The following is a 24,655-nucleotide window of genomic DNA, read 5'->3' as shown; positions in this document are numbered from 1 at the left end:
ATATCCTGAGCGCTTGACTCTAACAGCTGAGACGGACAAGCCCTGAAATGCAATGCTGTCAGGAAGACGTCACCATAAACCATTGTCACTCCTTGACGCATTCCACAGAAGTACATATGGGGCAACGCCTACTATAATCCACCAAAAATAAATTAAAAATTTTAAGTCTTATTGGCAAGCATTATCGCAAATTTCAAATTCAAAGTAAACAATTATCGAAACACACACACAAACACACACACACACACACACACACACACACACACATGCTCGCAGGGAAAATTTCCGTTTTATATATATATTCTCCATCTATAACACCTTTTGAAAACTAAATCCCGTCTATCCACTTGTACGCATTGACTATGGTCGATACTTTCAAAACTTTGTATCCTATTTGTTTTTATGGAAGAAAGCTGAGTATCGGTTAAGAATTTTCAGGCCTTCTTGGGTTAAAATGGTACTTTACCTATCAAGCCATTTTTTCGGTGATAAGGATTATCAAAGCGTTGAAGTCCTAAGTCAAGGAAAACCTTTTATCGAAGAAAAATAACGTGAACGCTAAACAAAGCAATAAGTCATATAAGAAATAACCATTTAATGTTTAAGTTTCTTTGTTAAATGATTTGTTTGTTCTTTGTCATTTCTCTCTTGTTTTGGTTGTGTTTTTGTATCAACAGGAACGTCACATTTTAATCTTTTTTCCAAATATACGTAGTAGGATCATACGTTTGATTTTCAACTAGCTATGAAAATAAGATGAAGTAAAAGTAACTGACAGAACTAAGGAAATTGAACCAGTTCTTAGTGCAAGAATATTTGAGCAATTGAAAATCCCATAGTTAATACTTGAGCTACAAATCGATTATAAATCTTAAATTCAAACTCAAATGAGTTAGTAGGAATAGGTCTATTAGAATGATGTGAATTTTCAGGTTAGAGTTGTACAAAAAGAAATAATTGGAGAGCTATACACGTCGATTATGTTTCATTGTGCTATAAACAATTTTGTCAGTAACGCACTGGAGGTAAAAAGGCCAGCAATATGCCTTTTTACAAACAAATATAAAAATACAGCCTTAATTCATTATCTGTTTCACTTAAAAAAACATGACATAGTTAACATATACGAGTCTACAGCATCCAAACTTTTCTCAGCATCCGTTGCAAGAATAATCAAGGGAACCGAGGCTATAGCGGTAATCAAAAGAATGTAATCCAGGGACAAGGACCAGACATGCAAAACAGACATACACAACAAAGAACATTTAGTAACAAAACTCACACTTACGAAGTAACAAAAGCAAATAAGCAACTCGAACTCCACTAAAAACTGGGAGTATGGACCAGGTGCACCGGTAGGGTAAGCGTTCTCTGCATTTCAAGAAACACCCGCCAAGTTGCTCATAAAAAGTCCGGAGTAGACCAAAGAGGAAAGGAAAACTATGACTCGTTGAACAAATCAGTTTTCCTGGTGCAGATGGATTCACCGTAACGATCCAGATTTCATGATGACGACCATAAAACTACTGTAGTGATAACTTAAATCTTGTAGCCACATAAGCCTGTTCCAGAAGCCTATTTGTTAGAATTCTAGCGCGATACGTAGTTTGACAAGCTCTGGCATAACGTATGAGTTGTGATATGAGCACTCCATACGCAGGTGCTGAAGAGGTATTGCCACAGATAAAAGGAAAGTTGATAATTCTGAGTGCAAAATCATCACGATTGTCGTAAAGTTTGGTAATCATACAATCTAGTAACATAATTTATCTGTTTTTTTTCTTAACATTTCAAAAAGCAAACTGGGAGGAACAATAGCCTGCAATTGGACTGAAGTTAAAAAAGGGACATGACCATAGCAAGCGGGAGTTCAGTTTTTCAATCGTGTAGTAGCAACAAGTCTTGGGTTGACCCTTTGACCTCCTGTTCCACTCCAGAACCCTGTGAATTTTATGATATTAAGTATTCTGACGACATACAAGAGGTTATTGTGTCTGATTGTAATTGTTCAAGACTTGTAATATTCAGCACGAAATACCGGAAGTGTCGTTTCATAGGACTTCCGGGTCAACCACAATATTTGACTTTGACACCAAAAGACAGGGTCGCTGTTACTTTACGAACTGTATATTCTATAGCTCTTCTACCTTTCAAAAATGGTCGAATACTTAAAGAAAGACGTTTTGACGAAGCAAATAAATTGTGTGGTATAATCTACACTGTTAGTAACATTTTCGTTAGTTCTAAATTACAGGGAATAGTAATCTTTAATACCTAATTGGAAATTCTTGATATCATAAGGATTTTATACGGAGAAATGATACGACAAGTTGGTTTCATGGAACAGTTATATTGTGTCAATATCCATGGTAATATCCTTTACAAGCTTGACACACTCAGCAAAGTTGCATTCGACTTGGCAAAAAGAAAACTTATGTCACTAGAACCTATCTCGATAGAAAGCTGTAATTAAGAGTTACTGAACCAAAAGAAGAAAAGCACATATAATCCTAACATTACTACTGACTCTTAAGGAGATATCTATATTGATTGTTAGGGAGTTGAGCATTAAACAAATACGGAACGACTTATTAAATTGTGAATTTTTTTGTCTAGAAGGTCTCAATTTTCCATATCATAATACATGTGCTATTTCAGAAGCTGAAAGAACTTTTGTTTATGGTGACAACAAAACATCTGTTTTAAGGATGTTCCAGATTGTTCGGCTAATTGTCGCAATACAGTAATTAACCATATTGTAAATAATATACCAGAAAATGGCTAGGAGAACTTTTTGTTAAGTAAACAAGGTGTTCTTAACAGCTGCTTTTGGATTATAGACTAGGTTACAGAAAAAGCGTACTCTTTCGAGGTAGAAACAGCTTGTTTATATAATTTATTTTCAATTACTGTGGTATCACCTTTTTCACAAATGAAATGCGATACAGTCTCAACTTAAAAGAAAATTCATTTTTTGCACATTTCCCGACTTTAAAAAGTCATGTCAACATTGTTTGTATTTAAGGATGGAGTTTTAATCAATCGGTCAGTTATTTATTCTCACCAATAAATTCTCTCTTCTAATAATTTCAGGCTTTTCTTCTGTGGCGTCATGCGCCATCGTTGTCTGAAAAACAGGTTTTTTGTCCGAGGTTAAGAAAAATAAAACAATTCATACCCCACCGAAAAAGTTTCATTTCCGATATCCAGATCCTTTTCTGTTTCTGACAAAACGAGTATCGATGATGGCTTTTCAAAATATCGACAAATTTAGTTCCTGTTCTTTTTTCTTGTATCTTTTTTTAATCTTGAACTTTTTGTTTCTCAGCCACTGTTCTGTTACCCAGTTTGACCGTTGGCAATTTTATGCTGCCCATTTTATTGTCATGTACGAGAAATAACTAATCATATTTAACGCGCCATAAAACCTGGATTACCCACCATTTTCATCGGAAATGCCTGTACCACGTCTTCTATCAAATTTCCAGTTTTTACCATTATATTGCAATTTTTTTAATATGGATTTTCCTTTTTCATTATTTCTTTTGTCTATAGCACATAGCTCATCAGTCCGGTAATTTTGTAACTACCCTTCATTGATTGTTTTTCGAGTCTGTCGCACATTTTGGCAAATCAACTGTCAAAAAATGATAAAAATATATGTAATGTTAAAATATAGTTTTTGGTGTGGAAGTATGAAATCTATCTCATCTGCAAAACGTTGCATTTGATGATAGGATTGCACCCCGGTCTATAGACAAATCTCGCCCAATTTGCATGTTAGTAATTTTTTAGTTGAAGAAGAAAAATAACACAAAATGTTTTGACAGAAAACGTAGTAGTAAGTCACACACATGACTTCCGAGTTAATTTTGTTTTTATGATACCACATTTTGTTGTCGCGATAAGGGGTCAGTTTGATACCCACGAGTAACCACTCATCAGCAGCATGAAAGAACCAACTGTGTGTAGTTTACGGATCTAGACCTATGGTAAGGGACAAAACAGTGACATGTTTGTATCATATTTAATTTCACCGAAGCTTATCAAGCTTTCATTCGAAACAGAATGAAATCAGTCCAAGTTACTTTGATGCTTACATAAGATTGATGTAAAATACTGAATACGAACTTCCCAATGATTTTTAAGAGTTGTGTGTTTTACCCTTGGCTTACCTCATTAAGATCGATAAATAAATTAGATACAGGAAGTACTCAAATCCAGAAAAGGAATATCGAAATAGAAAGCCAATTACAACACCGATGAGTTTTACTAGAGTATGCTAATGGGCCACAACATTTTAGACTCATGTTTATGTACAAAGAGTTTCAGGGGGTTAGAATTTTGTGCTACAGCCAATTAATATAAATAATATATTATACATAGTGCAGGTCAGACAGGTCTGACTGCTGCGTTAGTGAATATCTTTGGGGATTTAGGGTTTATTTTTTTTTAAATACAAGCATACTTATCATATGAATGAGTAATCAATGGAACCAAGGTCATAGCGGTAATCAAAAGAATGTAATCAAGGGACAAAGACCAGACATGGAAAACAGACATACACAACAAAGATCATAATGTAACTAAAATCATACATACAAAGTAACAAAAGCAAATGAGAAACTCGGACTCCACTAAAAACTGGGAGCATGGACCAGGTGCACTGGTAGGGTAAGCGTCCTCTGCTTTTCTAGAAATACCCGCCGATTTGCTCATAAAAAGTCCGGGGTAGACAAACGAGGAAAGGAGAACTATGACCCGTTGAATAAATCAGTTTTCATGGTGCAGTTGGATACATCATAACGATCCACGAGTTCATGACGACGACCATAAAACTCCTGTAGTGATGACTTTAATCTTGTAGCAACATAACCCTGTTCCAGAAGCCTATTTTTAGAGTTCTATCGCGATACAAAAAGTCTGCGTAGTTTCGGCAAGCTCTGGCATAACGTATGAGTTGTGATATGAACTCTCCATACGCAGATGCTGAAGGAATGTTGCTACAGATGAAAGGAAAGTTGACGATTCTGAACGAAAAGTCATCACGTTTGTCGTTTGGTCAATAGTTTTCCTTTACCATCGATTTCTAAGTGTAGGTGAAGATATGAGGCTGACTTCACAGTGTCTGTAGTATCCTTTATCTCAAGTTCTTTTGGGTAGATGCGATGTATCAAATCCCCGAAATTACGATTGTTTAAAGATAATACGTCATCTATATAGCGGAAACTTAGATTGAAGGATCTAGCCAAACGATATTGGAATATTGCAAGTTTTGTTATGTTGTACACGTGTTTAAAGGAGTAACTTCTTATGGCTCTGTTATACCTCATTCGATTACATTTCTAGATCAGGCTAATAACTAAGATTTTTTCTTGGTCTTCTATTTTTTAAGTTTTTGTTACAAATTTCTGCAACTTTTACGTACTTACTGTTTCTAATGGATTTGTCTACTTCCTTTAATTACTAGTATTCTGTAACCATGGTACTTTCGGTCGATTTAAACTGGTCTGGAGCTGGTATGTAAGTTAAATGCTAGTAGACCTTTGTGCATTTTGGTAACGTATAATCAGTTTCTTAATTTCTGTTTGAACAAGGGACTCAGACCTTTTTGCAATGAGTTTTAAGTGTGTTTAAATGTTTATTTTTTTCTCACAGTGCATGGCCAGATTAAAGTGCTGTTATTATGCCACAGTACGTTAATCTCTCCGCATTTTTGCGCCTGTCCGAAGTCAGGAATTTCTGGCCTTTGTATGGAATTTTTCAGTTTCAATTTCAGTTTATTTTTATGTTGATGGGGTGTATTGGGTCAACCATTTCGCTGCACCTGTGTATAATGATTTTGGGGACCAGCTGCAGACTGCACTCCGGTGTGAGGATTTTCCGGTGGTTCATTGAAGACTCATCTTTCAAGAAGGTTGTTTTTATGCGGCGTCATCACTACAGAAATTCTATGGTCGTCATTATGAACCCTTGATCGTTACGGTGTATCCATCTGCGCCATGAAAATAGATTTGTTGTTAGTGTCATAGTTTTCATTTCCTCTTTCCTCGTCTACCATGGACTTGACGTTTTTTATGAGCAATTCATCGGGTGTTTCTAGAAAAACAGAGGGCGCTCACCCTTCCTGTGCACCTGGTTCATGCTCCCAGCTTTTAGTTGAGTCCGAGTTGCTCATTTGCTTTTGTTACTTTGTATGTATGATTATAGTTATTTCATGTTCTTTCCTGTGTTTGTCTATTTTCCATGTCTGGTCTTTGTCCCTGGATCACATTCTTTTGATTACCGCTATAACCTTGGTTTCTTTGATTACTTTTACATAAGTTTGTATTTTTTGATTGTTATTTACTGTACTTAAGTACAGTATTAAAGTTTCTGATCTTTGATTTTCTTTACTGACTTCTGATCAATGTATATTTTCTCCACTATAAGTATCCTTAAGAATGACATGACAATCAATACCATAGCGACAGTTGATTTGAGATTTGAGATATTGCTATTAAAATCATAAGAAAAATCATGACACGAAAGTTAAAGTTTCATTTATTCCCTAACTGTTGTTTTTATCCCCTAAAAAGAACAAAACAGTTCTAACCTCATGGGAGTTTCACTGTAAGGAACTCAGAGTTTTATGATATATTGAAATTTGGTTAGAAGTTTCTACCAGGTTACCTGTGTTTTTTTTTTTTTTTTAGATTATTTTTGACAAGAACCGAACTGAAATATGTCCTATATGAAAATTAATTAACAATATTTAGACTTATTCATTGGAAAGTGCCATGTTTGTAATTAAAACATGGCATTTCCCAATAAATAATTATAAGTTTTGTTTTTGGAGCTCATTGACTTATGAACATGGAATACAAACTTTTTTTAAAGTAATATTTGACGAAGCAGCGGACATGCGGACATCATTCTAAAAAGAATGACATGATTTAGTATGACTAACAGTTGCATTCAGTTTGTAAAACAATTTGTTTCTACTTAAGAATCAGTAACATAAAAGTGTTTGGATCTATACGGAAGATACAGAGATATGTCAAAATATATCAAGATTCAAGGTTTATATTAATCTCTTTTAAACACAAATTCTTCATCTTTCATGTTCAGAATTACGTGTAAGTCAATAAGCTGTTTAACAAATACAATTTTAATATGTTCTCCTCTAAAACCTCAGTATCATATTTCTATGCTAAGAATTTGATTTAGTCCAATGGCGATCCATTAATCATTTGGGTGAAATCAGTGAATCTAGGTGACTGGTGGTTTTAGACACAGTGGATAGAATATAACACAATTTTTTTTCCTACCAGTAAATTTGTGAATGCAACGCCTCTTTGCTAGTCCTGTCATCTACTGATTTTTTTTTATCTATTTTAACATTGATTTGTTTCCATTTTCTTAAATACCAATGTTACAATAATTAAGATATGTTATAATACATGTAGCTAACAATATATTTCTGAAGCTTTGCATATGACTTCCGGTATTGTACAGATTCTTACAGTTTCTCTTCAAAAGGCATGGTAATAAAACTTTTTCATAATTTCGACTTTGAATTTGTTTTCCTTAAATTTTGGGCAAAGGGACGTAACCTTCCAACACGTCAGACTGTTTTAATGTCCGACTTTAGCAATGGACAGCAGCGTACTTCAATACAAATATTCGACTTATTGTAGCTGCGGTAAGTTATTTCTGAATAATTAATATCAAACCATTTAGTTATTTACCAAAGTGTAAGAAAAACTTGTTAAATGGCTTGTATTACGTAAATATGTAAAATGACTATTGAAATGTGTTTGTAATATATACAATCAATATCTATATAGCATAATTTAAAATATACAACAGGGAATAGCGCATGGTATTTTTATTTGTATTTGATTCCTTAAAGTCGGGGATTAAAACAACATTCAAACTTTATTTAACTCATTATATACACTAAATTACATTCATAGAAATGTTTGATATACATTGTACACAATCTAGCAGAAAAACGTACAATTTCACTTCCACAATGCGTCATTGTATGATGCTTCTGATATACATATGTTAAGCTAAATCTACTGTGCAGGACTATTTTTCCAGACTTTTTCCCAGACTCTTAATTTCTGAACAGATTTCATTTAGGTTCGATCTTCAAGAATAACTTATGTTTAGGTCTACTGAGGAAACCAGAATCAAGTTGGACTGGGATCTGAAATGGAATCGGATACACATGACGTATGACATAGCAAAATAATCAGATGGAATGGCTAGTAGATACTGCCATGGAATGGCTGGTAGATACTGCCATTGGAACATGGTACATTTATACAAATACGAAAAGACTACCTTATTTTGTTGAAAAATACAAATTTAAACTAATAATACAGTCGACCATACATATTATTATAAAAAATGTATTGGTGTGTCAGGGATTTCGAACATTTTAACTCCCAGTTTTAAATATGTATTTGGTTTGTTTTTATTTCAACGGAAGAATTGTCAAAACTGAATACTCTAAAGGCAAAGACAAATTTTCTTCACGAGGTGGCCTGGGATTTCATGCGAGTGTTTTTTTTTTGGAAGCACGGAAATATGTTTTTTTTTCAGAAGCAACCACAGTTGAATGTTTTAAATCGAAAATCTACAATGTTATTATAAGTAATGGGGGAATGTTGAATCATAATTTTTTTTGTCCATTTCCTGAGTAATAAAGAATGGCTAAAATTTAGAGTAACTTTATTTGTTCTTATTTCATCCCCTATTATAAAATGGTAGATGCAAGCACGGAAATATGTTATTTAGCAGCAACCGGAGTTGTTACGTAATGGGGGTAAATTTAATATTTTATTTTCTGATCACGGTTGAGAAAAAAAAAGATTTGCTCAAATTTGGAGTAATTTAATGTTTTCAAGCTAATCACAGCTCCATCTGTATAAAATGGTCGGCGCATAAATGCTTAAGTTTTATACTTTCTGCCATTTCACGTTAATCTATATATGCAGTGTACTCTTGCAAGCTCTAATATGACAATTGATGTGCTATATAGTGGGTCATAATTCTTTCGATCAATGCAGTTGAGGTCTGTAGCTAGCATGTCATAAGTGCTAATAGTCTCGTGTTTTTGCCTATTGTTTTATACTGATTTTTTATAGTTCTCTATTTTTACATTTCACTCGCATCTATAAAATAAAGTTTTATCGTGTGTTATTCTGTATTTTGTGTCTGTATTTGATATAGATAGGAGAGGATTGGAACCCCACCAACCTATTTTGACCCTGGTTCATAATTGTCGCCTCTTGAAGTCAGAAACTATTTCTACATCTTTGTTAATCTTGTTTGATTTAAAATCATGTTTGTGTTGTTTATTTAAAACTGTAATGCTCATCTCCCCGAAACCGTATATTTGCCTAGTTGAAGGTAGACTCCAAGTGTAAAAAAATCACACCGTCCATTGAAGGCCCATAAACTTTCTATGGCGTTTCCACATTGTTTGTAGAATTTATATATATAATATATACTTACCTCAGTTTTATCGGTACGAAGAAATCGAAAATTCTCCCCCATCGCTATAAGTGCCTCCAGTTGAGCAAATCTCCTTCCAATGCAGTTTCTTGGTCCAATTCCAAACGGTAGAAAGCTATATACTGGTCTCTCTGCCTTGTTTTCTTCTGTAAACCTGTTGTTAAAGTAACATAGAATGTCTGTACTTTGCAAAAATCACAATACAGCAGTCCTAAAACTGTCCACATTATTTAGGGACTGTTAGTCGCCAACCAGAAATTAGAAAATATGAGTGTTTTCAATAAATGTTTGTATATATACTTGCGTTCATTATTTTTTTATTTAAGCAATGAATGTTTCTTTATTGATGTTTCATCGACGTGCAAAAGCGTTGACCGTAACACATTTTCAACAAAGCGCGCTTGTTCTTCATCTCCTAAATGTGCGACAGGTCAATGCTTTTACACGCCCATTAAACATCAAAAATGAAACATTCAATTCTTTTAATTATATTTTACTTGTTTCTCCTATTTTATTTCTATATAATACTTTAGATAAACATAGAAAATAGACAATACACATTGATCAAAAAATGAACCCATTTAATTGTGGGCTTGACCTATATAAATAGTTCGAAGACTCGTGAAACATCACATGCAAAGCTGATTATCAAATGATAATATTGTATTTCAATGTTATGCATTGGTCTCATTGTTAGCAAGGGGCGATATAAAGCATTACCTCTCGGGATCAAACTTTCCTGGATCTGGCCAGTACTCTGGGTCTCTATGAAGGGCAGTTATTGGTACAGATACATATGTTCCTTTGGGAATGAACTGACCTCTGATTGTAATGTCACTCTTCGTGTCCCGATTAAATCTACAAATTATGCTGTTATCTACACAGGGTTTTTTGCGTTTGACACACACACACAAATAAAAAAAACTGTAAAAAAATGTTTATTAAAATGTTGGTTAAAACAATGGTATTAGTACAACTTTTGGCGATTTAAAACAGTAAAAGAACGATGACACTTCTTCAAAATAAATTAAAAAGTCAAATAACGACACGCAGACACACAGAACAACATTGTCCAACACGTTTGACGTTATGTCGAAATAATTGATTTCTATCCAAGTATCACGATGAAAGCGCAACAGACAACTTGGAAATAGTGGAAAAAACATCCGAAATCGACAAAATTAGATTAAGGCAAAGAAAAATCCCCATAAACCATGCGTCATTTATCATCAATTTGTTGAAAATTTTGAATTTGATCTCGAACTTGAGATCATAAAGCAATAAATTATGCGATAAAAAACCAACGCAGTAGCACGACATTAATATTGTACCACCATAAACTGTTTCTATTATTTGTATACTACATTAGAACTATTTCGTTTAAATCAACATCACAACTTTAGAAATTAAAAGAAGAAATTTCCATTGAATACATAACCTAGTCGAACTAAAACTTTAAAAAGTCTTCAATACAATAGTGTATTAGACGTACACAAGCAATCATTTAATTTCCAGGTGGTTGAGGGTGGGGGATATCAAATTGTCTTTCCTTCATTTTGCTGTATTTTTTCTGATCTAATTTTTTTTATTCCTCACTGTCCTGGATTATTTTTGCTTACTTAATACCTACATGATTAAATGTTTTCCAAAACAATACCTGATTTTTTTTCTAACACTTGTGTGTACTTGCCTTTTAATTTTATCTAATTGTCCATCCTTGAGGTGTTTTAACCATAAATCTCCGCCCATGCCGTTTTATTTAAAATTTGACCCTTGTCTCCCCATTAAAATCAAATAGTTGCTCACTAATGTTCAACGAAAATCATATTATTATGTGCCAATATTTACCTGGTGGCAGCCGCATACATTCGGAGGACCTCGTTCAAAAATTTGTCTAAATACGGTAACTTATTCGAAATGTCGTATGTTGGGGATTCCTGAAGAACACAAACTTTATCAGTGGGTTAAGTAGAGCATTAATTAAAATCGCCTAAAAGGTAACGTATGCAAACGGCTTATAGCTGCAGTAGATTCAAACATTATATTTTCGTATGGTTTATTATTTTTTGTGTATTATTGTGAGCACTGCCCTTTTTACACTCATTCCCCGTTACCAAAGTAATAAAGTACAGAGCTACCTCAACTCGCCATAGCGAGAAGGCAAGAAAAAACTAATGGTAAAAATTTCAACCAGTAAAACTATAAATGTCGAATCGGATCGGTCTTTTCCTTCTATTGCCTCCGATTTGTTTGTTATTATTGTTTTTGTTTTTGTTTGTTTTGTTTTTGTTTTTTTGTGTGTGTAAGTAGGAACGTTGAGGAGTTCCGATTGGGGGAACCTCAACTCACCATAACACCAAAGGTTTCTTCATTATGTATCTCATACTTTTGACATAATTGACTGTCATTACTATGCTTGTTGGGTACAAGACTGTTATTTAGTGGAAAAATTTCAAGGACACCCATAAAACGTAATTTTTGTATTAAAGTTTAAGGACCAATCAACAAAATTTATTGTGAATATCATTCCTATAATTCAATTATAAGCATGCTTCTTATTTTTATTTTTGCAGGAGTAAACTATACAAATTACGCTTGATTTATTTGCATTTTATTGGACAAGACAAAACCACATTATTTCCGACTACTGAACGTTTGTTTTGTAATTTTTTCTTGCTTTCTACTAAAAAATTCTCCAATAAGAACTACACAAACTAATACTCATGTATAGAAACCAAAAAAGGCTTGCAAAATCGTCACTAGACAAGAATTTCGAGAATTTTTTTAAAAAACCTTGAATACACAATGATACAATTACTATGGTAAGATAAAATCATTTAATTTCAGAAGTAACACGGTTTCTGATTGGATAAAACATTTCGTTTATCGACTCAAAGACCAAACTTTGTAATGACTTTGACGTCATGAAACGTTTAACTGATTTACTCGTTGAATTATGGTACTTAAGTTAAATTATCAGTCTATTTGAAATTCACTCAATGCCCGTGGTTCACACTTTAAAATTACCTGTTACGCAATAGATACCATACACGACATTAAAGTGCCAGCAATACAGATAAAATGATGGACCTTCGTCAGAATCATAATTCTATCACAGAGTTAAAACTTAACGTTGAAAATATCTGTGAATTATGAAGGAAATCTATATAATAAAAAGGATAATCAATTGGTTATCGCGAATAACCAAAATATTATCACACATGCCAAGAACGTTTGAGGATTTAACTCGTGTGCTGAACAAGTTTCGCACACCCTTTAAATCTAGGCACTCGTGATAATAATTTGGTTATTCACTCTTTCCAATTAATTATCCTTTTGACATTGGCCAGATACTGGATTACACAAGTAATCAAGTTTCATATAAAAACTCTGAAATTAAGATTGCTTGATAATGAATATTTGAGGACATTATCAATAAGAAATTTTTACTTTTTCACTGTTGGCGAAAAAGTTTAAATAATAACTATTGAATGATCCACAAATCTTCCATAGTACATTTTCTACTTCCTCTGCTAACTTGTCTTGTATATCTTGATGAAGAGCCAATCTATATGTGGCAAATGTCAGAGCATTTACGGTAGTTTCAAATCCAGCATCGAAAATATTATCAAGTTGCTCAAAATTTCACCTTCTGTTATACCTAGAACAAATAATAAAATTCACTGTCCTTATAGATTATTATTACAATGGTCTCTGGGCTCGTCTTTTCATGATTTACACCATGAACTAATTAGATTCAAAGCTATAAGCTAAATAGCCAGAGACTAATTGGTTCTTAAATGAGTGAAGATAAAAGATCGGGTTATCTTTCATGAGTTAATAAATTCAAGTCTTTTTTCACGAGTGGTATGTACATAAATATTATAAAAATATCGAGACACTCATTACTCCTCAATGTGCAAAAGCAAACCTTATAACCGTGAAAATGTACAATTTCTGTTTTACAGGAAAGGGAACTAATTTCAATGTAACCATACTCTCTTTTAGAAGGTTTACCTTGAATAGTCACGTCGAAAGAGTAATCAAGGGAAACACGATTCTAATGGAAATCAAAAGAACGCAATCCAGAGACAAAGACAATACAGGGAAAATAGACAGACACAACAAAGAACATGAAATAACCATCGTACAATTAGTGTAATGATAACTGGAAAGCCTTACTTTCTAAGCTTCGCAATGGTATGCAAATTCAAGATTTCATACGTCCTGGGAATTCACAGCGAAACGTAGAAAATTACATATTTGCATGTAAAGTAAAGGAAATGTGAGAAATGGTTAGTGAGACCTACAGCCTTTGAAATGTGTGATGGTTTTTAGTACCATATCTCTGCTTTTGTATTTAGTTCAGTCAGTCCATTTTCTTCACAGGGTTTTTCCGTCTCAGTATCTTTGTGTGCATTTAACATCAACTGTATGAAGTCTCTGTAGTTTTTCTGTAATGAAATTCGGTCAAAACAAAAGATGTTCTAATCGTTTGCTTTATATATCACACAGGTTAAAAATACATGCACTAAATCTTCAAAGTTGTTTTTAAAAGTCCTATAAAAACCAGTTTAAGTAAAGAGCGTAATGAAAGTTAAACGACAATATTACCAACAGAAGAAAAGATTCTTGCATCCATCGCTCTCTTTCTAATATTTCAAGCTTTTACACAAATCTCTCTACAGAGGGTATCGTTCATATTTTACTCATTAGTGTATACAAGCCTTTCGTAATTTCAGACATTATCAAAAATCAAAGAATGGGCAATCGCATAAAGTCGCGTAAAATATTTCACTTTTATCCTACATGATTATTTAGTTTTCTAATAGAACATCGTCTAGAATGAACTTGTTTTTGGAGCTTACTTTCATACTCACATTGTTTGCTTTCTTTCTCTCTTTAATCAGCTGTGAAACAACGCCCCTGAAGAACTCTCCGCATACGTCACCCATTACTGGAGCTTTAAACAGTGATCCCATTATCTTTTTCAGGAATGGAAACACCACTTTTGAAAAAAATAATGATAGCTTTTATTTTAAATAAAATTCATTCCAAGATTGAAAAGGAATATTGTGTTAAAAATTAAATTGATGTTTATTCGTTATTGCTATTAAAACATTATTGAACGTTCAAGTATGAATTTCATAACGGAAAGGAAAGTTCTGCCAAGTCCTTAAATGTCTTAAAAGCCAATCAAGCAGTAAAAATATTATATACATGCTATTTCGTAGTTATATTAACAATTTGATACAAAAAAAAGTCAGTTCTGACAAGTCCTTAATTTTTTAAAAGAGCTAATCTTGAGATTAAATGTTCTACACTATACATACAAACAAGAATGAAATACACTCTAAACAGATTGGTGCTGACAACTTCTCTGGCATATTGCACAAATACATTATTTGGTTCTTTCTGCGAATTCACCTGCAACTCAAAAGCGGTGCTAGCTATAACATCCATTGTAAAACCGGAACATACCCTACAACGAAATGGAAAAGCACCTTATAGTAAGTCGATCGGTTCGTGTAAAACGTATATATATTTTGGGAAGATTTTTTTATATACCGTTTAAAAATACGTATGTTGAAAAGATTTAAAATTTGTCATTTTTACAAGAATATAATTCTTTTTTTTTAAGTTTTTCTTGTTGCAAACAAACACAAAATCTTCATGCGAGATTAACACTTGCATACAACGCACATTATTCAATGGCAAGAGAGATGAATTCGACTTTCTAATGATGAACTTCATTTTCTTAGGCAACATATCAACATTTCCAGAGATTACGTTATGGTCTGCATCTAGGCCTGTGTCACTTTCATACATTTGATAGCGTATGGGTAACTTCAATATGTATATAAACAGTAAACAAGTTGGAAACTATAGTGTGGGTTACACTTTTGCTAAAGTAATGTACTGATAATAGCATATACTGCTGAAAAAGTTCATCATGTTTATATTGTAATGAAAGATTATTCCAATTTGTCAACGATAGGAACCACTCATCGTTAATATGTGCGAAAACACGGTGCAACGTTTGAATATTGGACGGAGCATCAGCGAGGTCCTATATATGTAGAATGTAAGACCAGAACTATGAATAGCTTATGCAATATTCTTACAGAAGTGAGTGGACACGGAAGTAAACGATTGCGCAAGTTTGGGCGGAGGTGCTGTTTTGTCTTTTAATACATCGATGGATACGATTTTATATTTATTAATTTATTTAATAATAATTTGGAAATCATTGGCTGTGTAGAAATGTATTACGCTTTCCCAGAAGAAAGACCAACACATTCTTTGCGATAATGAAAAAGTCTTAGGGCACATTACTCTGAATTAAAGTTAGTTTTTAAATCCACAGTACAGCTAGATTAACGACAATCTAAGTTTCAAGTTATTCGATATATAATTCTAAAAAAACTTTGAAATCTCATTACAATATACTAAATAGCCATCATAAACGACGTTCAAAAGAAGACAGTAAAAACAAAGGATGTTGGTTTATCACTGAAATACTTTTTTAGAGCTCATCTAGATCTCACAACAAATAAATATGTTTATCTCATAAGTCACTTAAAAAACAACCGAATTACTACAACAAACTGCTCAGTCTCCAATATTCAGATGAAGAACAAAACTTTTTATTAACATTTTGCCTTTTTTTCATTTACAAAATGTCTTTTGTATTTGGTTACACTTACAGCTTTAAGTTTACCAGTAGTAAATGAATTTAAACGACGGTAGGTGTCAATAAAGTCGTAGGAAATATTTTTATTCAAATTTTAACAGTATGTTATTTATGTGACGCCGAGTATAAACAATCAACATACCACTCTGTAAATGTTTGACTTTCTTTAATAAAAATTTCCATGATCATATCAGGGTCTGTCACGAAAAGCTGTGGGATGGTACCACTGTATGTACTGCTAAAATATTGAGCTATTAATATTTTCATAAATTTATCAAATATTTGATATGACCAACAAATGCTTTGTACATAGTGCCTAAAATATCTATACTGTGTTGTGTATGCAGGCGCGTATTGTTTGTGGTAAATGCATATAAACGTCAGTTAAATTTGTACTATCAAAACTTACCCAACGATGGGGCCATACTTTTCCACAAGCTCACAGTCGCTTTTGAATATACCCTACAATGAAAACGTTATTGTTATAAGAAACTGTTAAAATCGAGCCTTTTGAAAACTTCAAAATTGGCTCGATTTAGTCTCTTGTTAACTCTACTTAGGTTCAAAATGTATAAAACGGGACTTTAAAAGTAGTTGCTTTAAATCATACAGTAAGGTAAGGTTGTATAAGATCAGATAATCGGTTGTTTTTAAATACAGATTTGTGATTTTTATATGGTTGAAATGTCTTACTTATTTAAACACAAAGAATGTTGGATATTTTTTGACACACATCGGAAAAATTGTACCTTTTGTACTGTGTCTTTCATTCCTCCAAGAAATGGGAACGGTGTTGGTCCTGGAACACCCAGACGTCTCCAAAGAGAATGCTTCCATAGTGTGTATCTACAGAAGATGTAGTTTGCACATTATTGTAGTAGAATGCTCATTAGTAAAATTTTAAACCCCATAAAACACCGAGGCGTCTTTCTTTCTTTTTATTTTAAACATGGGCTACAAAGATGTAGAACTTGTCGGTGCTGGATTTGGCTTCCGATTTCCGTATTACTTTGTGGACATTCTTTCTTCTTTTGATATTGAACTTTATAAGGATATAATTATAATGCTGATGATGAAAGAGTTCTCTTTGACGCATGCGCTCAGTATACCAAAATTTGCAAGATTATACCCCTGCTATGTACTCAATATGATATCATATATTTTTCGAATATATTACTTCTTATTTCTGTGCCGAAAATTTATAACGACGCTTATTTGGTCTGTACAGATTATTGGAATTTGTTAGTCTATAACAATTTTCACACATCTCAAATTCATTGCCTTTTGACTGAATTTGAGAACGCCTCTACTGACATTCATTAAATAACCTTAATTAAAAGCTTCACTTAATCGGATGGTTATCCAACTTAAGTATGAGTATTTGTAAGATTCAGGCAAAAGGGAAAAAATCAGAAACATGCATGTTAAAACCCCACCGATCTGACAATGTAGTTTCAGTTATGGATGCTCTATTTGAAAAGACCATTATTTGATTTCTGCATATAATTTGATTTGCTCGTAATATGTTCTATAGAATGTTAGAAATGTTTTTGACAGAGTTATCTGTCCTTTAAATGTTCATTTTCAGTGCATTCCAATGGAATTATATCTCAATTCACCAACATGATATGGAAAATATTGTTTTCTCCATTGATTCTGATCAGGCAAACAGTCAAATTCCAATATCTAAATGATGAGGTTTTTTCATACCATGTTTCACCCACTGCCTTATTCTTACAAAAGCTGACACTTAATTGACAATGACACCGTATGGTTATTTTACTTAATTCACTTCAACTTCGTATGGTTATTTGAATTTTGCGGTTATAACATTGCTACTTAGTATTCATTAATCATGAATATTAAATTACCTTGTGGTATTCAATTGTTATAACCAATTTCAGTAAAACTAAGCATTCAAATCAGATGTGTATACAATTAAAAGGCTAATATGACAGGTTTTTAGAATCCTTGCAGTTAACGATAACTTCATACTTCAAAGTACGCAGTTATATAAAAGGCCCAATAATTACATAATTTATAAGACTCAAATTGTACCGTCAATTTTGAATTGTACGGATGTAAAGAATGTTTGCTGCTCAAAAAAAAATATTACAAAGATTTAAAAGGGTTGTAAAATCTTTGAAGATTTTCATGCTCGAATAATATAAGAAGACAAAATAGATTGGTCAGAGAGCTAGTTTTTGGGATATAAGAATTTGAAATTTTGGCAGGAAAAAGATTTCTCCAGATTTACCATAGGTTTTGTTTTGGTATTTGTTATCTATCAAAGACACCGAAGAAATAACAAGGATTTCATAATATAACAATAACATTCAGTTACAATAACATTTTAAGTTGTGTTTGATAATGTTATGAAAAGAAAAGTGGGGTCACAGAGCAAAGCATATTAATACTATGAAATGAAAAAAAAACAACAAAGGAGTCCGAAAATCTGATAAAAATGGCTGAACATTACTAGTGAACATCCATAAGCTAAATCCTTCCTTTGATGCCATTGCCCTTTCGTGGTATTGCAATCATCCGACTTGTGACGTGAAAACATGGACAAAGCATGAGTTACTGGGCAAGGGGCAATATATATTTATTCAAAAGGGGGGTGGGTGAATTCTTACCAATTTGGTCGGTTTCCACTTTCCTTTTACTTGCCATAGCACAAAAAGGGATAAATTCTTTCCAATTGGTCGGTTTCCCCTTTTCGTTTTCTTGCCATAGCACAAACGCAGGGGGTTAATTTGTTCCACTTGGTTGGTATCCCTTTTCTTTTGATTGCCAAAACACAAAATCAAAATAGGAAACACTCTTTTTTTAATCATCAAATTTTCAACAAAAAATCGTTTAAGTAAACGTACATCTTTAAATTTTTAAATTCGTCATGATTCTTATCTGAATATATAATCGGAATAGATATAATGTAAGAAACTAGAAACTACAGCGACACCAGTATAAACCAAACCACTTTTGGATTGAAAACAACCGTTCTGTTAAGACAGGTGCCAGTTTACAGTGGTATAAACTACCTTAAATATATGTTTAGGGACTTTGAAAGTGTCTGTTTTAGACAGGATTTTGGATAATCTAAAGTTCGATTAAGACTAACTTCTCTATAATTTCCCCGTGAGAGGTTCTATTTACTAATGGTGCATAGTGTTTAAGAATGAAATAAAGTTATTCTTTCTTTCATTCATTCGTTCGTTCGTTCTCTTGTCCATGTGTTCATTCATTCATTTTCTAATTCAATTTTAAGGGATGAGTTATACTCATTATAATGACAAAGCGAAACTTTAACGTACAGAGTTTAACAATAAATACACCATGTAAATGTAATAAAATTAGAAAAAATGACTTACAAATACAAAGTTAGAAACAGTAAGAAAATAGAAATCAACCAAGATGGTACACTTATAAATCCTAAGATTTCCATTCTCAGGATGTATATTAAAAAAAGATTCAAACTGTGTACGTGGTGGAAGTTTTTGGTGGAAGCCGATTTCTATTTTTACACTTAAGTATATCAGTGATATAAGTATTTACACATCCATATAAGGATTTTACTTTACATTTTTTACTGTCGGGTATATTTTTGTCGACTATTTCACCATGTGTCCTATATTTTGACTTTACACGGTAACACAAATGTCAATTACATCAGATATGGTAAAATGGTAACGGTTGTCATTTTGTGATAAATGCTTGAGGTGAAGTGCATTTTTATTTAAATTGAAAGTGAAAATACAGGCAACTTACATTTTAAACAAACACAAGTAACGAAATGGGACTCTAGTTTTTAGTAGTATATGGTTTATTGCAAATATTCCAAACAATAACCCTGACTGGTTAAAGCAAATACAAATATTAGCGCGTATAATTAGAAGTATACTCCATACATTCAACTATATAGGCTTATATAAATAACAAATTCTAGAAAATTGCAAATAGCCTAGTGTGACTAGAACGTGTATCTATCATTGTTAAAATATTAGACAAAAAACCTTGTTGAGCTACGCAAACAGTATTTTCCTAAGAAACATCTTATATGTCGGTGAGTCTAACCCGGTGTCCATTTTGATTGTTGACTAGTAAATTGTAGGCTAGAAAGTGGTTACAAAGGGATAATATTCACGCTAAAATGTACATAACGTGATAAATATCCCGTGAAGTATTTCACTAGTACCGCTAATACAATAATTTCTTACTACTCTACCGAAACGTCGGAAATTATATATATACAAACATCTAAACTTTGACGCATTTTATATTCACTACACTGCTTGCCCGGATCAGGTTTGATACAGGAAAAATAACCTATGCTTATAAGGGTCTGAAGAATTCTCAACGATATTTGAACTGTCGTTAGTTGTTCAGGACTTACAACGTGTAATAAGTTACAAATTACAAAACAAAATGTAGAAAATAAAAACAAATACAAATTTTCATATTCTTTCAGACATGCTGTTAAACTCAACATTTGATGATTAGGATAATAATTCTCTGTTTTGGGTTAACTCGACAGATTCTTCACAACTGGAAACCTGATTGGTGGAGCTATTGACATTTGAGAAATCTCTGGAAACCAATGATTTTCTTGGCCATTGAGGAGCAATGGATATTATTTAAAAATTGTATCGCCTCATATACTATACTGTCCTCGATATTGGGTGAATCAAAAGGAAAAGCATACGCAAAAAATGTTCTCCCAATTTGTTTAACATCCATTCTGTATAAATATATGCCCATGAAGACCCAATATTTTTTTAACCTGTTATTATTCATGAAAAATGTAATCTAGGGACAAAGGCCGGACATGGATAGACGAAAAAGGAAAGGAAAACTATGACACGTTGAACAAATCAGTTTTCATGGCGCAGATGGGGATCAGATATTAAGATACTCGTTTGCATTTAAAACATCAAGATGTTTTAATCGCAAACGAGTATCTGAATACTTATATTGCACTCGAGTACTCGGCGTTCCGACCAATACTCGAGTACTTGAATGTTCGTTATCACCTCTTATTCAAATACATTTATGTTCTTTTCAAAGGATCCCAAGTAATAAATAAATACAGGTCCAATAAGGTAAAAAATTGCAACCCCTACAACCGTAAAGAAATGCCTAAACATGAACCGAAATTCTAATATTTAACCTATAAACGATGTTGAAAAACATGTTTGAAACTATTTTTTAACTATGGTTGTACTCGATTTATCTGATTATTTCAGGCGCTTATTTCTCAGTTTCAAGGTTAAAATAATGACCTTTCATAAGTAAATTTAAGCGATTTGTCGGTTGGATAGACATGTATGTTTTTTTTTTCATTTTACTCCAAAACCATGAATGTTACTGCAACTATTGTGGTACCAATGGAATTCCCGAAAGATGAGAAATTTTGCTGCCTTATGATATGATATGTAAGTATGTCAATTTACTTCGTTTTGTAGAAAGTAGAGGTTAGAAGGGTTGAATTGTGCCTCAACAAGTATACAAAGTGACAAAAAATTTACAAAACTGCTTCAGTTTATTTTTGTCGACAAAATGATTCATAAATTGGATATATAATGATACTTTAAAATAATGGTTTAGTTGGTGTGGGATGGTGCACGGAGATTATCTCAGCCCATGTATTAAATCTGGTAATTGGCATCCAGCGATTGTCCTAGTGTGGGCAAACAATGCTGAAGCATATTGTTGAATTCCGGGTTCTTTGTTTTCTTTTACTTTCCTTCGTGTTTTCATTTATTATTTGATCAGGTATTTAGTGTATGTCCTCAATCTATCGAGTTGTGTGTATCTGGCTTTGATTTTTAATCCTACAAACTGTAAGGTATTATAAATCCAAAATTTAAACTTTATTAACAAAGCTCCGAAAAAGGACATAAACAGTCTTGATATAAATGTTTCATATACACTATCTACAATAATGTGGCAGAAAATATACATCATTTTTACAGTGCATCATTGCATGTTGGTTCTTGTATTTCTTACACAACTTTACATCCACTGCCAAGGACGTTTTTAGACTCAACGTTCTACACATGCATCATCTACGTTCAATCTTTAAGAATAATCCGTTCTTTGGTCTTGTAAGAAAACCTGGATCAAGTATGATGGGATTCTGAAATGGAAACACATAACATGACGTATGACGTGAGAAATAATTTAATTACGCGATTGAACGATACTGCAACTAGGATGAGGAACATGTTTTTCCAGTTACGAGTGTATTGGACCTTTTGCATTGTTGAAAACCGAATTTAAGATCATACTAGAATCAACCAGGTAAGTCTTTATTCCAAAAAAAATTTTTTTTTCGTCCGATGTTTGATGATTTCAAATGTATCATTTAGGATCTTTGTATCATATTGAATTTCACTAAAACCTATAAAGCTTTCATCTGAAACAGAATGAATTCAATCCTAGTTAATATGATACTTACATTAGATTGATGAAATATGCTGAATACATACGTTCCAATGATTTGTAAGAGTTTTGTCCCTTACCTACGTCCTACTTGATACCAAAGTTAAACATATTTAGAGGCTTGTTTTTTCATTAATGTATTTATCTATGCGTTAATCTTTTTACATTGTATGTTTTTATTGTTTGCAAGGGGCTATATAAACATTATCTCTCGGGATCAAATTTTTCTGGATCTGGCCAGTACTTTGGGTCTCTATGAAGGGCAGCTATTGGTACTGTTACATCTGTTCCTTTGGGTATGAACTGACCTCTGACTGTTATGTCCTTTTTCGTTTCCCGATTAGTTCTACAAATTATGATGGTATACAAACATAGTTTTGGGGTTATGAGTTTGATACATAAAATCGCCAAATTTGTACTAATATGTCGTATAAACCTTTTTTTAATCCACGGCCAAAGACTGAAATATCATGTGTATGGCCAGGGATAATGAAGTAGCAGTCTATGAACATCAGACACGAGGTGATTCATGCATGTCAAAAATCCACCAAACTCAGTTTATTTATTGTTCAGAAAACGTTATAGATCACATAACCAGTTTTTCATTCGGGGGTTGCGCTTTTGAGATAAAATTTATTTGGATTGTTCATGAAATTAGCACGTTGCAAGGATTATTGTTCTTGATTTGGTTTGATTGGTTGATTTTAGTGGGAAGTTAAAGTGTAGTTTTCTCAAAAGTACATATCTAAATACAGATAGGATTATTGTCAAATAAAAACTAGCATATGTAGACCATGAAAGCATCGTCTGGTCCATATGACTTTCTACATCATGAATCATTTACTACGGGCAGTGTCTGAATTATATATGGACTGGTACTTAAATGCTAAAAATCTTTAAAAGAACATATCCGTATGATTGTAGGCCATTTAACTCGTGGACGTAAGATCCCGTGGACATAATCAGAAGCCTATACATTTTGTAATTTATTTACCTCTATTTAGGAAGTAGAAATGCGAAATCAAATTTGCCTCTACATATGTAGGTACCGATTTCGGAACCTATATTATATGCAGTGGCATGACTTTAACAATGGAATGGCGCCATCATTGACCTTTTTCTATAAAAGCATGTATTTTAATTTAGAAATATTTAAAATAATAAGTTAACAAATGAAATATTGTATACATTGCTGAGTCAAACTTAAACAAAAAAATGTGTTCCATACAATAATATTTGAAACGACACAAAACGGTACGATCGACGGAATTCATAGTCACATGACAATATTTAGGCCCATACATTCGGAGGACCTCGTTAAAAAAATCTGTCTAAATATGGTAGCTTATTTAAAATGTCGTACGTTGGCGGCTTCTGGAGAAAACAAACTTCACCAGTAGGTTAAATGGCACATTTATTCAAATCAATTCGTAAATTATACAAAGCAAATGCACTCAACTTAAAAAGCCAAGAATTATACTGACAACTGTACTATGATTGGCTGTTTAAAGAGAGGTCCCAAAGAACGTAATTTTATCAGCCGATCAATGATTTTAATGGTAAAATGAGCATTAAATCTATAGTAAAGGATAGTTTGTACTTTAATATGAGGTAGGTGTAACCTGTAAGAAGAAGTTATATAGATATATTTGAAAATCATCTTAACACTATATTTTTCACCTCTTGTAGCTTTTTTAAACGTCTTCATGTTTCTTGTCACTTCTTTACGTTTCTTGATCGCTAATTGGTGAGACCGGTATTACTAATAGGATAATTAATTGGAAAGAGTGCACGACCAAAATATGATCACAAGTGCCGAAGTACGCCTAGATTTAACGGGTGTGCGGAACTTGTTCCCCGCATGAGTTTTATATTTTGTGAACGGCGGCTGAATATTCGTGTTGGCGGGAGAAAGTGCAAGAGTGAAATTACCGAATTTATTTCACGGTGTGAATTATCGATTTGTTGACACTGGGAACAGTCGGTAAATCATTGCTATCTATATTATAA

The 24,655-nt window shown here is 33.0% G+C and overlaps 2 protein-coding genes across 2 annotated transcripts; both read right to left on the bottom strand.

The window, feature by feature from the left end:
• Positions 1–7,906: 7,906 nt before the first annotated feature.
• On the bottom strand, positions 7,907–16,240 carry LOC148602004 (cytochrome P450 3A24-like; the record flags this gene model as incomplete). The annotated part of the gene is made up of 9 exons (XM_088554451.1): positions 7,907–8,197; positions 9,511–9,664; positions 10,231–10,368; positions 11,359–11,461; positions 11,922–11,941; positions 13,852–13,964; positions 14,391–14,518; positions 14,844–14,992; positions 16,218–16,240. Coding segments are annotated over 9 exons (903 nt in total), but the record flags the coding sequence as incomplete, so codon positions are not given.
• A 369-nt stretch (positions 16,241–16,609) lies between these two features.
• Positions 16,610–19,657, bottom strand: LOC148602003 (cytochrome P450 3A5-like). Its single transcript, XM_088554450.1, has 3 exons — positions 19,576–19,657; positions 16,954–17,050; positions 16,610–16,666 (listed from the first exon to the last, which is right to left on the bottom strand). The coding sequence occupies exons 1-3, from the start codon at positions 19,647–19,649 to the stop codon at positions 16,610–16,612; spliced, it is 228 nt and encodes a 75-aa protein (XP_088410576.1). The 5' UTR covers positions 19,650–19,657.
• Between the last annotated feature and the right edge of the window lie 4,998 nt (positions 19,658–24,655).

The sequence above is a fragment of the Perna viridis genome, chromosome 12 (genome assembly GCF_037379345.1).
Source record: "Perna viridis isolate PV_CMFRI_1.1 ecotype Kerala chromosome 12, ASM3737934v1, whole genome shotgun sequence".
NCBI lineage: Eukaryota > Metazoa > Mollusca > Bivalvia > Mytilida > Mytilidae > Perna > Perna viridis.
Note: the sequence above shows the minus strand (reverse complement) of the source record. Positions and strands in the feature narration are given on the sequence as shown.